Consider the following 15,584-nt stretch of genomic DNA (forward strand, 5'->3'; position numbering starts at 1 on the left):
ACAAGCTGTCGTTTGGGAAAAATCGAATCTCAACATCGCAACACCACCTCTGGTAAATTTTTTTATTAAACTGGGTTAATAAAAAAACCAACAGATTAATAAACATTTTTGCCTAAAGATCAATCATGCCGTACTATCTGATGGTGAAGAAGCAATGTGAAGCAAAAGGACCAAGGACCTTATAAGGGGATTACAATCATCAAGCAAAGATTATGGTTTTGTTTTTATTTATGGTGAGACAATTCTCTGTCAGAGAGTTTGCTACAAAGCTCAGGGTCACCTAAATCACTCACAACCTCTTTCAAAAAGATTATATTTTATATAAATTTGAAAATGCCTTTAAAGAATTATGGGTTATGACGTGTTTGAAAGCATTACACAACATATTGTCAGGAGTCTGCTGCTTGTTTCTGCTTTCTTGCACCCTCCAGTACAAGAACACTAAGGAAAGGGGAACAGACGGCAGCAGAGAAAGGAAGTTGTCCCTACATTGCTGTTTCAATCTATCAGATTAATTCTTTTACATATGTTTCCGTCTATTTTCAGAAATGGACCTGAGTTCATTATGCAAAATCCTTCCGTTGCTCCTCTGGATTTTAGGGATTTGTGCAGGACCTGCAAAGGCTGAATTTATAAAAGGTTTGTTTTGTTTTTTAATTGTTTTGTTTTTATTTACATATCGACCCAAAACTGAGATACTTGTGTTAGGATTATTTTCATTGATGATGTGTGAGTGTTAAACCCTAATAACACCTGCCTGTTTTGTCAGAGCTAAAGTTTTCCCAAGTAGTTGATCTAATTAAGACAGTTTTTCTGTCAGGATAAAAAAATCCTCTTCATTATGTATGTGGCAAAGATTTGGGAATGGAATGAGAGCGGTGTCTTGATCTAAGAACAAAGTGTAATATTTTGATAAGGTTGGAGCCTTACAAGCGTGTATGATGTAATGTGATAATGTGGCATATTGGAGTTTTATAAAATGCGTCTTTAACTGTGATTCGAGGCCACTTGGAACCCAGTTGGTAAGCGCTACCTTCTGTAACCCTAAGCAACTTCTCTGGTCTAAATAAGATTACAATTTATGTCAAAATCTGCTGTCATATCTCATGGTTTTTTAATACATTTACATTATGAAGTATTATGTAAAGGGTTTTCCCCAAATGATCTCTTCTCAGGAATTGAACTGGAGAGAGTAAGTGTAAACTTCAAGGAGTAAACACAGAACTTTCCTTTACACCGGTGTTTACGAATAAACTTACAAGTGTAATATTTCTAAGGTTTTTGAAATGTTACTTTTTTTTTTTTTTCCTGCAGCAGCCACTAGTCCTGTGCTAGAACTTTGCTGCCACCTTGGGGACAAAATGCAACACTAAAAACAAAAACAAGTAAATTACTGTACTAATATTTTTTTATAGTAACAATCTATGATACATTTTATTAAAATATGGTATGTTAAAAACAACGTATGCCCTTCTCAGTAACATACAGAGAAATTTGTATAGTCTTTTGCGTATACGCTGTCCAGTATGCATGTTTCCCCTAGTATTTTGGTTATTTACGTTGATGACTGATCTTTGCGGTTGGAAGGCCTCCTTTACATGACATAACTTTTGCTCCTTCCAAAGATCCTTATTCTCAGATTTCATTTCAGATTCTTAAATCCCTTTCTTAAAGCCATACCCGAATATATTATTATTATTTCTCTTTAATCTTCATTTTTATTTGCTGTACCTTACAATAAAATTTGCCCCTGCACTTTACCCAACCGCTTGGGGAGCAGTGGGCTACTATTGTGCAGCACAGATGAAGCATTTTTGTTCTAAGGGTTTTGATTGAGGGCCCCAAATGGTCTCTATTGGATAAGGACCAAGGGACTTGCAGCCTTGTGAAGATGCAAGCACCCTGCTATTGGCCGACAACATCCGCAGTCAAGGCAACTGCAGCACTGCTTTCAATTGAAGGTGACAAAGGATGAATGTGGTCCCTTGCACACTAAAAATGACAAGTGTTTTTTTTTTTTAGGTTTAAAATATTATATGATGAAGTGATGAGGGACTTGTTTGAATTATCCATGAGAACTCTTTCAGGCTATTTATTCACTTTTTACGAAGGACATTGTCCCATTTAGTTTGCAGCAGAAGAGATATATTGTTTAAATGCATCAAAATGTTTTAAATAAGAGAGACGAAAGCCGAGTAACTGAAGATATTTTCTTTTTTTAATGATTTTTTTGTTGCAGAGAACTGCAACAACTACAAGCTCCAGTTTGAAAGAGTGTTCTCTGTTCCCGGGGACGTGGCCATGCTGAACAGCACCCTGTTGTCTCCAGATGTCTTTAACTTCACCACCACCCCGTTCAACATCACCTGGTACAGCACAAAGAGCGGACAAGAAATGAGAAATGTGACCGGTCAAGTTCTGGTTCTCAGGGAAACTCTATGGTTCCTTAACACAACTATGGATGATGATGGAGAATACTTAACTGTACTGAGGTAAGATGCTAAAAGGAAAATAACTTCAAACTTAAAAAAAAAAAAAAAAAAAAAAAACTTTAAAAAGATAACTTTTTTTGCCTTTTATTCAAAAAATATATTGAAAACTGATATTCAATTCAAGGTAATTTAAAAGTAACACGGATATTAAGATATTAAAACAACTGGATTGGGTCACATTTTATAGCTTAGAAATTCAAATGGGTTTATATGGATTTGTTGTTCCGCCCAGTGTTTCTACTTTAAAAATTGCAAACCCAAAGAAAGTGTGTTTTTAAAAAGTCCATACCTTACACACATACTGCAGTTCATTGGTACATAATGTGGTTGTAACTTTACCTGTTATCTACATGTCTTAACTAATCAATCAAGCTCTGGATCGTAATGTTCCTCATAATGTCAGATATTTTACCCAGATTAAGTTTTTCCAGGTCGGTGGCATTACCCTGGTCTACTAATGTACCAATCTGCAGACATCCCTGTTACAATCAGTCACAAAGCCAAAACGTTTTCCAAGGGGTGGCCAGGCAGGGACCAATATGCACTGGGGGGACACAAATTGATTAGTGCCAAACCAGTTCAGGGGGCTCCAAAAAAAAAAAAAGAAGCCAAACAGTAATATTTTTTAAAATAAATCACTGAAGATCAGATTTCCATGAAGTCTCTTAGCATAGACAAGTAGGTCTGCAAGCTGTTGCACTGGACTTACAAATGGTTTTTAAGGTCCTTTACAACAGTTCTTAATGCATGTCAAAATGTTACATTGTATTTAAATTACTGGTGGGCATAGATAATTTTTTTAATCTAGATTAATCTCATTGTGATCTTGGAATTAATCTCAATTAATCTAGAATAAAATCACTCATTTGAATTCTGCCAAAGGCATTTATGATATATGGGCTACCTCCAGAATTTAAAAGAAAAGGTTTACTTTTTTATGTTTTCAAAATCACATGATTTTGCCTTCTTACATAAGATTTTGACAAAGTTATAAATACTTTTTTTGCTAAGTTTTTACTGTGTTTTTGCTGAAAAAAAGGGTTTTGTTTTCTACAATGTGACACTGTGGTGTCTCACCTTTTCCCACCATTTCTCAATGGAAAAGGGTTGAATAGGATTAAATAAAAAAAATGCAGTGCTTCCCTAGGCATCATTTTTACCAACACCTACTAGTGTGATTGACTTTTAAAATGAGCATGTTAAAATTTTTACATGTGCTGATTACATACGCTAAGCATCCTGCTGTATTGTTTTCCTTGCAGGACTCCTTCTCAGTGTTTCATGCAGTCCACTAAACTGGTGGTAAATATGCCAGTTGCTGGAGAGTGTGGAAGGCCACAAAAAGTCGAACAAATGCTCAACAAAGGTGTGGCAGACATCGTGAAATGCAGTCTATGGGACTATATATATAAACTGGACAATTACGGCATCATCTACTCTGTCACTTGGTATAAAGTATGTCCCTTTTATTTCCTTGTTGGCAAACTCAATTTGAGTTTAGAAAAGGCTTGTTTTCTCACATTTTTTAAAACAGTAATAAAAAAAAACATTCTTTGCATTAGCTAGAAAAATTCCAGAGAATCTTAAAATTGTTAGCTTAGATTATATTGTATGATTAATCAGTCTACTGTAAACATTTTCACTACCAAAGTATACTATAAGTACACTATTAATCCATATAGTACTATGCTTAACAAAATGTGCATTACGGAACAAAAAATAACAATGCAGAAAGGTTTTGCAATATTACGGAAGCTGAGATTGTTTGTACTCGACTTTTTTTTTTTCCCTTGCTTTCTCGAGATAACGACATAACTATCTCGTTATCACAAGAAAACAGTCACTGATTTCTTGAGATAACAAGATGATTAACTTGTATGAGTAATGAATGAGGCTGGCCAACAGCTGGATTCCAAGTCCATCCATTACTGCGGTGCCAGTAGTTGTGCATTTGCAATACCGCGTGTGCACTAGAGACTGACATTTTTTCGGGAATCCCGCGGGTCACGGGATTCCCGTGGGATGGGAGTCAGTATTAGTAATGATCACGTGATTGGGACGGTACAGCATTAAACATTAACGGGAGCAGACGGGAGCGGGAGCAAACCAATAATAACTAAAAGAAACTAGGATCGATGCCAAAAAATAAAATAAAATAGAAAGAAAAAAAATCCAGTTCTGGCGCCGCCATTTTGTAGTTTTTTTCCTTGAAGCCTACACTATAATGCGAGTCAAAAGAAACTACACGACCCAAAAACCATCACTGCTGCCGCTCTGAGTTTTTCACCCACGCTCAAAAACAACATTGTATTGGCAGAAGATTGGGAGTGGTGCAGCAGCGGGAGTCATTCTGAATGGGGGCGGGATGGGAGTGGGAGTAATTTCACCAGGAGTGGGACGGGACAGGATTTAGATTTCTACTCTGGCCCGGGATCGGGACGGGACACAATTTTTTTCTGTGGGAGTGGGACGGGACAGGAGTGAAAATCCACTCCCGTGTCAGTCTCTAGTGTGCACAAATAATCATTTTTTAGTTTCCTTTTTCTTTTCACTCATGTTCAGGCCATGGTGGATGATTGGATTGCATGGAATACAGTAGAAACATATCTGACTGTTTTTAATGAAAATCTTTAATGTGGACTAATCTAGGGGGTTAATGCATCTTATACCTGTTACAGGCAAAACACGAGGGCCGTTCAGAAAACACCCTGTGACAAAACACCTGCGCTAAAGCACCGGAGGCTTAGCTCTAACTGCTTATGAATCAGAAGTGGAAGCAAATTATCAAACCAACACATCGTCTTGTTACCTAAAAGTTAAACACACACCAATCATCTCATTAGGATGAGAAAACGGCTTTCGTTTTCTTTAAATTAACAAATTAACAAATTAACAAATTTTCTCAAGAAAAGCACCCTGAAAAAGTATCAGAGGGATATGGCCACTCTTGGCTTCCATACCTTATTAGTGATTCTGAACAAAACATCTGGACATCAGTGTTGCTTCCCTCATTGTTTTATCAATGCTACCAATTGGAAGATCCTTTTTCTCCTCTCAGGAGAAAATGGCTAATATTCCAGAAAACAGTGGTGAGTAGTTTGTGGCAGGGTATCTAAAATTTTATGTTTTTTATATATTGAAAATATTCCCCAAAAATATTCAGTTTTCGCCCTGCGATGGACTGGCGACCTGTCCGGGGTGGACCCCGCCTCTCGCCCAATGACTGCTGGGGATAGGCTCCAGCACCCCTCGTGACCCCACTCGGGACAAGCGTATTAGAAAATGGATGGATGGATATTCAGTTTTCCCTAATAGCTTAAGCAGAATGTGATTCATCATCACAGTGGGGAAAATCATTTTCTGTTATGCATTGTGTGTAAACATCTGTTTTCCATTGTGCATGAGAGATGTCTTCAACAGTCAGTTAACCTATTTGTCAGGGTCTCCACCAAGTAAAGCTATTGCTTTAGAAATAAAATATACAAATGAGTCAAGAAAAAGGCATGAAGAATGTTGTCAGCTCTCAATCTTAAGGATCTTCTAAGTGAATGCTGAAAACTAAACTATTCTTTATCCCAACAGGGCTGTGACCCCATACTGGATGAACCTGGAAAGTATACCTTCCGGGGCAAGAATATGCTAAACATTGACAGAGTGGAAAATGAAAACAGTGGAACATATACCTGTACGCTGATGTTTACCCTTGATGGCGTAAACGTATCTGTATCAGAAAGCCGTGATGTAACAGTCAAAGGTCAGATGGGATCGAAATTGTATTATTTTTAGACATAAAGGCATAAAGGATTTTCACAGCAACTTTTACAGCAACTAAAATATCAACTGGGGTTTATTTTGTGAATACATGTGTTGGTTCGTAGCTTTTCGACCCTGCAGAATTACTCAGAACCGATTTAACAGGTTTATTGAAAGCATGATGAGGTGGATCCAGTGTTACTAAGAACGCTGGTGAAAGTTGAGAAGGGAAGTTCAGAGTTTAGTTCAGGCTCAGTGGGAAACTTGAACGACGACAAAATCCAGTCAGTGTGGGTTGTTCCAGAACTTGATTAACTCGTTGGAGGGCGGACAGGGTTTACTCGGGTTTGATTGGTTCCTTGAGGAGCGATGGAGCTGACTGCCACTTAAATTTCCTGAAGTACTTGAACGGTTTGTGTGGAGATTTATCCCCTGCTCAGTGTGAAGCTCAAACAATCCTCTCAGGGGTAGAAGGTCCAAACATCCAGTTTGCATCCCCTGCTCACTGTGAAGCTTAAACGATCCTTCCAGGGGAAGAAGGCCAAAACATCCAGTTTGCAGGATGACTTCATGCAGAGAGGCAAAGACGAAAAAACAACAAGGTTAGGGCTCAGGGAGACAAAGACTCAGTTAGACTCTGATAAACTCTGCTTGGCTAGAGTACCCAAAACTGGCAAACACTCTGGCGTCTAGGTAGTGGCAGTCAACAGCTTAAGAGTCCTCAAATAATTAACCAACCATCCGCAGGTGTGTGGAAGGGCCAACGAGAACCGGGCACCACCTAGTGGTGGAGGGAGAAAACACAAACACACAACCCACACAAACTGGATTCCTAACAATTACTGTAACAGATCAAATACAAAAAGGATGTAAACTTTTTTGTCATTTATAAAGGTTAACAGAACTTCTACACAATGTAGTTTAGTACACGTTTTATAATTTGGGATAGTATTAAGTAATTTCAGTCCGTCTTTATAGTGCAAAGTGCAACTGATGGCAACCTGGATGTATTTCTGGTTCTGTGTGTGATAGTCTAAATCATGCTATAAGTACAGATCAGGGATAACAAACACATTGGTTATCAACAAGACCTGAATAAATAAGTGTTGAGTATTTAATTAAAATCTAACATTTTTGTGGTAGAACATTGTTGAGAATTAATTAAAATACTTTTTATTGACATCCGGTTGGATGCCTTCATCTTAAAAGAGATGGGGCAGAAATTCCAGTTTCTACATGTAATTGAAACTAAAGATGATTTTTAAGAAAATAATTTTTAAAAAGGCAAAATTTTTCAATTTGGTTGCAATCAAGTCTTTATTTTATTTTATTGTGATAAATAGACCTCTGAGGTATTGTAAGTAAGAGGTTCACAGGAATCCAAGCCAGAAGACCAGAAATCGGCAGAGGTACTAAAGGGAAAAAGGATTGCAAAGACAGGTCAGCCAAACAGATCAGAACAGGAACTGGCAGGCTATGAGGTCCGTAGGCAGAAAGGGGCCAGGGTCAAGCAATCAGAACACAAACAGGTCCGCTATAGAACTCTCACCAGAAGCTTGAGTAATCTGGCACTGATGACTGGGGGCAAGCAGCTTAAATAGGCAGGTAAGACGGATGAATGGTGATGAGACAGTGGGTGGAGCTGGACAGGTGCATCGAATGGTAAATTAAGCCAGTCATCAATGCCAAGACCATGACACTGACATTCGATCTCAATAGCCGAAAAAATACAGTATAGCATAACAAAATCAATAATCTTTATACTTTGTTTTTTTCTACTTTTAGATGACTACTTCCTGGTTCCCCAAGTTCATGAACCAGCAAATGAAGCTATCAAGGCAGTGAAAGGTAGAGTAAAGCTTTTGTTATTTTTCTCAAAAAAAAAACATTGTTGGTCTGTTTGACATATTCATACTTACAGTATAAAAGATGGAATCATATGGACTAAATCATGAAGCCTTTCTTGCCTTCTGTGGAGAACTTTCCAAATGCACAATTTGATTTTTTTTTTTATTGCCATTTTGTTGATATTTTAACTGTAAATATGCAAATGTAGGTCAGAACACACATTGTCAAACCTGCAAAAAAATAGCTCAACATAAAGCGGATTCTCAGATTTATGTAGCTCTTATATCAGAGTGATGATTGTAGTTTATCTATAAATATACTTTATGGTATTTGAAAGTCAAATTTCTAAAGAAAAAGAACTAAATAATTTTTCTCTCAAATCAATCCTGATTGAAATAGCCTACCTTTATAACATTAATGTCCTCTATAAAATATACTACAAAACTTAATTAACTGCAAAGACAGATAATGCATGGTAATATTATACACAAAAGAGGTTCTCCATTTCCAAAATCCACTAAAATTAAGTTTAAGCTGACGCTATCCAAATAAATTCTTATACAGTATGTTGCTCAAATATTTCTAGAGCATCTATTATGAAGACGTAAGTAAATTATGATATATATATATTTCTTTTAATATATACGTGAATCAATCTCGATAAGTTGAATACATTTCCCCCTGCTTTTTAGCAGTACAAAAACTGATTATGGTGTTTTTGCAAATGCAAAAACAATTCAGCTGGAATGCAATGTCACACCAAATATATTTAGGCTTAAATGGTCTTTATTTGTTTTCTGCTTTTAGGGTTGAACTTCAAGCAGAGGTGTTTAGTATTTATACCAGGAGTTGGAATGCCATTCGTTTATGTCTTTTGGGTTGTCAACAATAGGTTCATTACCAACAACCCATCTGAACGAATCTACACGACGGAGACGCGGTTTGTAACTTTAAATTCTCTTGTGCTCCTTCAAACTACCACATTTTAAATTGTGGAACATCTACTTGGTTTGATTTTACAGTTCGTGGACTCAAGATAAACCAGAGGGTGTGTGGTTAGAAAGTCTGCTACTGTTCTCTGAAGTGAGGGAGGAGGATTTCTACCTCAATTATACCTGTCGAGCCTACAGTCCCCGAGGCTCTCCTGAAGGATACTTCACTTTGTTACCAACAGGTAAAGCTATTGAGCATGAACTGTTACGCTATAACTTATATGTCCAAATGTTAGTACTATAGAGTTAGAATCTAGTACAACAAACTCACACATGTGATCCACACATGCTCAGCACAATCCAAACATGCACAGGACAAGATCCACACATGCACACAGTGATTCACAAAAATGCACACAATTTACATTTTCACAACACAAATTCAAAAAAGTATTTTTTGATGCATACACAATTATATCTTAATTTATAAACTACCAGTAGTCTTAAAACTTTACAGCATTTGTGTGTGAATTTTTGAGACTCTTCCTGGTGTTTCTAATGTACAAATGCATGTGGTTCTTATGCTGTGCATGTGTGGATCTTGTCCTGTGCATGCATGGATCTTGTTTTGTGCACATGTGGCTCATATATATGTGTTTTTTCTATATTAGTACTCCTGTGTGGATGACGGGAATTCTAGAGGTATGAGTAACATAGAGTGAAGCAGAGTAACTTAAATTGGAGGAGCAAGAGCACTAGAAAAACAATCTAGAAATAAGTAAAAAGTTCCTTAAATTAAGTATATTTACTCTTAATTTGAGTAGGTAAATGAGAGAGTTTGCCAATGGAATGAGTATTATTTTCTCTTAAAATAAGATAATTAGATAATATGAACTTTAAATAAGACAACGCAATTGTGTTTTCAAATTTTAAGTGTAAATTGTCTTTTTTCATTGGCAAAATTTCACTTTTACCTCCTCTATCAAGGAACAAATGCAATTAATTTAAGAAATAATTACTCATCTAGATTTTGATTTTTTCCAGTGAGGGGAGGTGAGTTTGTCAACAAAACAAAAACAACTTTCACATTCTTTTATGATAAATCTGATAGATAGGCTGTCTATGTGAAGTTCTGGACAGAGGCCTCTACCACAAAGCAGGATTACTGGGTTAGTGAGACAATTTCAGCCTCAAACCTGACATTTCAGTACTTTGATGCACCGTTTGTGAAGTTCAGCAGTCAAAAATTAGGAACAGCATTTATAGTCATTTAGCGTATTTTAAGAGGGAAAATAAGAGGTTTATTTTTTTCCAAGTCATTTTTTCACTATTCTTTCATTTAAAGAAATCCTACTTTGTTTAATAAATATTTAGTCTGTTGAATAAATATTTAGCTCCAAACTAAATATTTAGGTTGAAAATTAAATATTAAGTTTGTTAAATAAATATTTTGCTCCAAACTAAATATAAAGCTCCAAATTAAATATTTATTTAACAAAGTAAATATTTACCCAACTTGGTGCTGGCTCAATATTTAGCTAATATGCAAATTCACTTGCCGAAAAGTGGAAGTGAACTACCAAAGTAAAAGCCTGGAATCTCTATACAACTCCTACGGCATCTTTGTCACGCTGACAGAAAATCGCAAGTTAGAATATGAAAAAAGTTTAATAAATTCCAAAATGGAAGGTCCTCTTTGAAATAGCTTTATTTGACCATATACATTTGTTTTGTTTAACAAAGGGGCAAATATTGAATGTTATGTTAACTGCGGCACAGAGCTACAGCCATGCCATGTGTTGCCATAGCAACGGCTGCTTTAGGTTTCAGCTCGAGGGAAGAAGCCATCTCATTCCCGTTCATTACCCCCTAACCTCCGCTTTCAATCAAGGCGCCTTCCACAGCTGCGAGTGAGACTTCATTGGGAGTGGCACTCGATAGTTAAGGAGTTAGTGCTAAGGGGGCGGTTTGGGATTCACAAAGTGACTAAACAGAAATCAGTTTCCCGTCTTAAACCGTAGGAGTTGTATAGAAATCCCAAGGCTTTTGCTCTGGTAGTTCACTTCAGCCTTTCGGCAATTGAATTTGCATATTCACTAAATATTGAGCAACCACCAAGCTAAATATTTATTTTGTTAAATACGTACTTGATTTGGAGCTAAATATTTTTTTAACAAAATAAATATTTAGTTTATTTTAGCTAAATATTTATAAAAAAAAAACTAAATATTCCATTTGCAAAGTTAATATTTAGCTCCAAACAAAATAATTAGTCAGAGAAGTATGATTTCTATAAATAAAATGAATGACAGAGTGAAAAAATGATTTTTCACTTAAAATATGCTAAATAACACATTTTTGACTGCGCCCTATACGGTACCACCAAGCTTAATTCATCATTAGTGGGGCTAATCACCATGGTAACAAACTGTGAACAGCAACCCTGCTCCGGGGGGGGGGGGTAGCTTTCAGGATTGATCTGAATCCTAGAAATCACTCCACCCAGAAGCTAATAAGCTGTTCGGGAAACAATGACGTTTCCTTTCATTGAACTATAACTTCAAGAAAACGACATCACAATAATGGAACTTTTAAACCAAAAAGCAGTTCAAACGAAATACTGTCTCGAAAAATTGAACAGTTCTAACTTTATTCATTTATTTTTTTCCTCCTTTTTGACATCACAAGCGTTTACTATTCAGTATTTGTTCTCTCCTGTATAATGTCTGCATACACCACTGGCATTCTCTTGTTTCAACTATAATTGTTATATAAAACTATATATATATATATATATATATATATATATATATATATATATATATATATATATTTGAGACTAAAACAGAAATGCTATGAAGTGTAATTTAAGAAGAAATTCTATTAACATATTTCTGTACATTTAGGGCTTTTCCCCATTTTAAAAGCAGAGAAGATTTTTACCTTTTGTCCCGCTGAGTTGTGACACAGAAATCAGGATGATTTCACTCAGACTGATCACTTCTTTTATTTAATATAATGCAGTTATGGCATCAGCTTCCAGCTTTATTGTTACCCATATCTTATTGAATTAAAAAGTCCGACTAACAAGTGAAATTAAGTTTTAGTACAGATGCAGTCTGTGTTAAATGACCCTGATGTGTTACTAACCTGCTTATTTACACAGTCAGCAATCCTTTGCCATGTCATTTGTTATCCCTTTGAATCAGCCACCTTCTTCGGCTTTTCATTGAGAATGTTTTTCCTCTTCACATTTCTGTGAGATTAGTTTTTGTTCCTCACAGAAGTAATATGGCGGTCTCTCCCTTCTGCACTTATGATTGTGATTAGTCTGCTGCCTTGAACGCCGCCCTTTATATGCATGCTTTCACAGGTTCATGATTTGTCAAAGCTGAATGAATTAGTGTGATGATAACAAGCTTCGTGGTACCACCGATCCTGATCGCCATTGTTGTGAACTGGTTAAACTGGATAGGATGGAAGTAATCCTGCAAGGTTGAGTTTGCTTTGTGGTACAGGCCTCAGGTCTCCAATCTGTCACAGGGCAACACAGAGACTAACAAAAACATAAAATCATAAAAAAAAGTTGCACTCACACTAAGGACAATTTGGAGATGCTCATAAACCTAACAGTCATGGTTTTGGACTGTGGGAGAAGAAGTACCCACAAATGCATGGGAGAACATGCAAACTCCATACAGAAAAAACCCAGGCAGGGAATCGATCATGGAACCTTTTAAGGCAACAGGGCTACAAAGTGCACCACTGTTCAGCTCTCAACTAAGAACCTAAAAACTTTAATCATACCCAAAAGTTTCCTTGTTGTAAATCAAATTTAAATTGATATATGTGTTATGTCTTATCTGCACAGAACTGAACATCATACTTCCTATTGGATTAGTTGCTGGTGGTGTGACTGTTCTCTTTATCATCACGGTCACTATCTATTACATCTTCCAAATAGACCTTGTGCTCTTGGCCAGAAGGACGTGTTCATCTCTCTATACAACTCAAGGTAACATTTCTCATAATTACAGTTTGATCATTATATTATGACTCAGTGTAAACGAGACATATTTAGTTTTTTTTTCCCTCTAAACATTAGTTTTCGGGTGGGTATGAGTTTGGCTCCAGCTTCCCCCTCACCAATGTTGAATTATTCTTGGGGAAGAACACTAGGGGACTTGATTCAGAGTTGAGCTACCTTATTGATACAACCTATTCTGTAAGTCATCATCCTGAATATTGAAAAGCCAAATAGGTTTATTTAGGATATCTTCTTTTTAGTTAAGCTCACTTTCTCAAATGGGGCCAAGTTGGGGTTGTGTGCACAAATGTTTGCTTTTTCCCATTTTCTGATATTTTTGTACAATTTTGTTTTGATGTTTAAAAAAAGCAAGATTGTTACAGTAAGCAGCTAACGAGAACTTTTTACTATCAGGTTTAGATGGTAAGCTGTATGACGCCTATGTGATTGGCCCCAATCTCGGTGCCTCTGGATTCAATGAAGAAGGGGAGAAGTTCGCCCTGCAAACATTGCCTGAAGTCTTGGAACAGGCCTGCGGCTACAAACTCTTCATAGCAGGCCGTGACTGCCTGCCGGGGCAGGGTATGTCTAAAGTTTTTGCTCTTTCCCTTACATGAGGGTTAACCCTAGTTCTTACGTTGGTGAATGAGAAACCTAAACCTAAGGTCAGCAGATTTAATATGTCTGGATTTAACTTGCTCCAGGACCGACGTTCATTGTGTACTTCTAGTACTATGTAATAAAAAATGGCGGCAATCTGCCCCTGTATAATGGTATTGCTTTGTCCAGGTCCTCATCTGGCTGAACTGCTTAGGTTCACTTGGTTTCCATTTCACTCATTACTTCTCTGTCAGTCTTGGTTTGTTAGTTCCTGTTTTCTTGGTTTTCCATTTGTTGTCCTCTGCTGCCCTCTTGTGTCCTCTTTCCCTAGCTCTGTTTTCTGCTCTGCCCTCACCTGTTTTCTATCCCCTCGTTAGCCCTCTCTTTGTTTCTGTCCCCTTTAAAGGCCTCCCTCTTCAGTTCCTGTTTGCTGAATCCTCGTCTAACGTCTGTCTGCGTACCTCGTCTCTCCCTGGCTCCTAGAGTTTGGTTTTCCCCTGATGTCTCCCTGGTTCTGGTTTGTCTGTTATTTCTGTTGGATTTTTGATTCCTGCCTCAGTTCCTGTAAACCTCATTAAACCCACCTAAATTCACCTCTGCCTACTTGCCTCTGCATTTGGGTCCTTGATCCAACACCACATCCTGACATTTTCTTACTGGTTTGCGTTGTGCTTGTCTTGATTCCTTTTCATAGTTAGTTACTTCCTGCAGATTTAGCATTAAATCGTCTTACAGCTCACCTTGTAGCATGAAAAATACAGTTAGTAGGCTACTACGTGGTAAAGGTTTGTGTGAAGCATATAATTCTGTACACACTCCTTTACCCCTGGGCCATTATTCTCTATCATTTGTTTTCTACAGCCATCGTGGACTCGGTGGACGAGAACCTTCAGGCCAGTCGCAAAGTTCTCCTGCTATACACTGCCACCACTTTCATGGGCAAAGGAAACACAAACAGCAGCAGTAATATTATTACAAAGATCAGTGAGGGAGGCGATGAAATCGAAAGCATGAACAATGAGAGCAGCTGCACTGTTGATGTTGATGATGGCGATAAAGACTTTTCGGACATGAGGCAGCAGCTGGAATGTGTGGCAGCCATGTACAAGGCACTTCTAGAGGGATCTATAAAGGTAAGCAGGAGACTTGTTATTGCGAAAATCAAAAGGAAATTCCAAACTAGAGCTGAATAAAAGTTAAAAAGAGAGATAATTCAGAAAAGTAATTTTGTTATAATTTAGTTACTGTCTAATAAAGGTCTGTCCTTACAGGTGGTTCTGGTGGAGATGGAGGAAATCACCCCGGCTCAGTTGGCCCTCTTCCCAGAGTCAGTGCGCCATCTGAGAAAGAAGCAGGGTGCTGTGTGCTGGTGGAAGGCTCTGCAGACAAGGCAAAGATGGAGGATGTGTTCAAATTTGAGAAAGGATGAGGAAAGTGGTGAAAAGGTCTCAAAAGTCTCACCATCCCTCTCTCCTTCCTCCAGATTTTGGAAAGAAATTAGGTACCATATGCCAGTTAGAGGCAAAGGGGCTTTTTTCAAAGAGAAATCTGCCTTGTTGAACTTAGACAGGTAGATGTGAAAGATGGAGTGAAATGTTTAAAGAGCTAAAGACTTAGAAAACAGTTACAATGATAACATAAATAAATTTACAACTATGCAAACTATACAATAAATAAATTGGCACGTGACATTTTGCTTGTAGCTTTTATACTAGAACTTAACTTTTTAATTAGTTAAGGGTTCAAAACTATACTAAAAACAAACAAAAAAATCAGTGTAAAATAAGCAGAAGATATTATTTTCAGTTAGCAGTTTATGTGTGATGATCGGTGCACTATCCAAAGTTTTTCTTTAAACGTGTCCTAATGATTTTTAAATGTTGGTGTAAATTAGGAAAATGGGAGATATTATGCCAGATCACCACAAAACAA

General features: G+C 37.2%; 1 protein-coding gene across 1 annotated transcript; it reads left to right on the plus strand.

The window, feature by feature from the left end:
- The first annotated feature begins 523 nt into the window (after window positions 1-523).
- Window positions 524-15,363, plus strand: LOC107087361 (interleukin-1 receptor type 1-like). The gene is made up of 11 exons (XM_015378899.1): window positions 524-639; window positions 2,240-2,492; window positions 3,755-3,947; window positions 6,075-6,246; window positions 8,031-8,093; window positions 8,901-9,033; window positions 9,116-9,267; window positions 12,897-13,040; window positions 13,467-13,634; window positions 14,514-14,785; window positions 14,924-15,363. Exons 1-11 carry the CDS (start codon window positions 549-551, stop codon window positions 15,224-15,226), a joined length of 1,944 nt encoding a protein of 647 aa, XP_015234385.1. The 5' UTR covers window positions 524-548; the 3' UTR covers window positions 15,227-15,363.
- Window positions 15,364-15,584: the final 221 nt, after the last annotated feature.

The sequence above is a fragment of the Cyprinodon variegatus genome, unplaced genomic scaffold (assembly GCF_000732505.1).
Source record: "Cyprinodon variegatus isolate N-32 unplaced genomic scaffold, C_variegatus-1.0 Scaffold181, whole genome shotgun sequence".
In the NCBI taxonomy this organism is placed as follows: domain Eukaryota; kingdom Metazoa; phylum Chordata; class Actinopteri; order Cyprinodontiformes; family Cyprinodontidae; genus Cyprinodon; species Cyprinodon variegatus.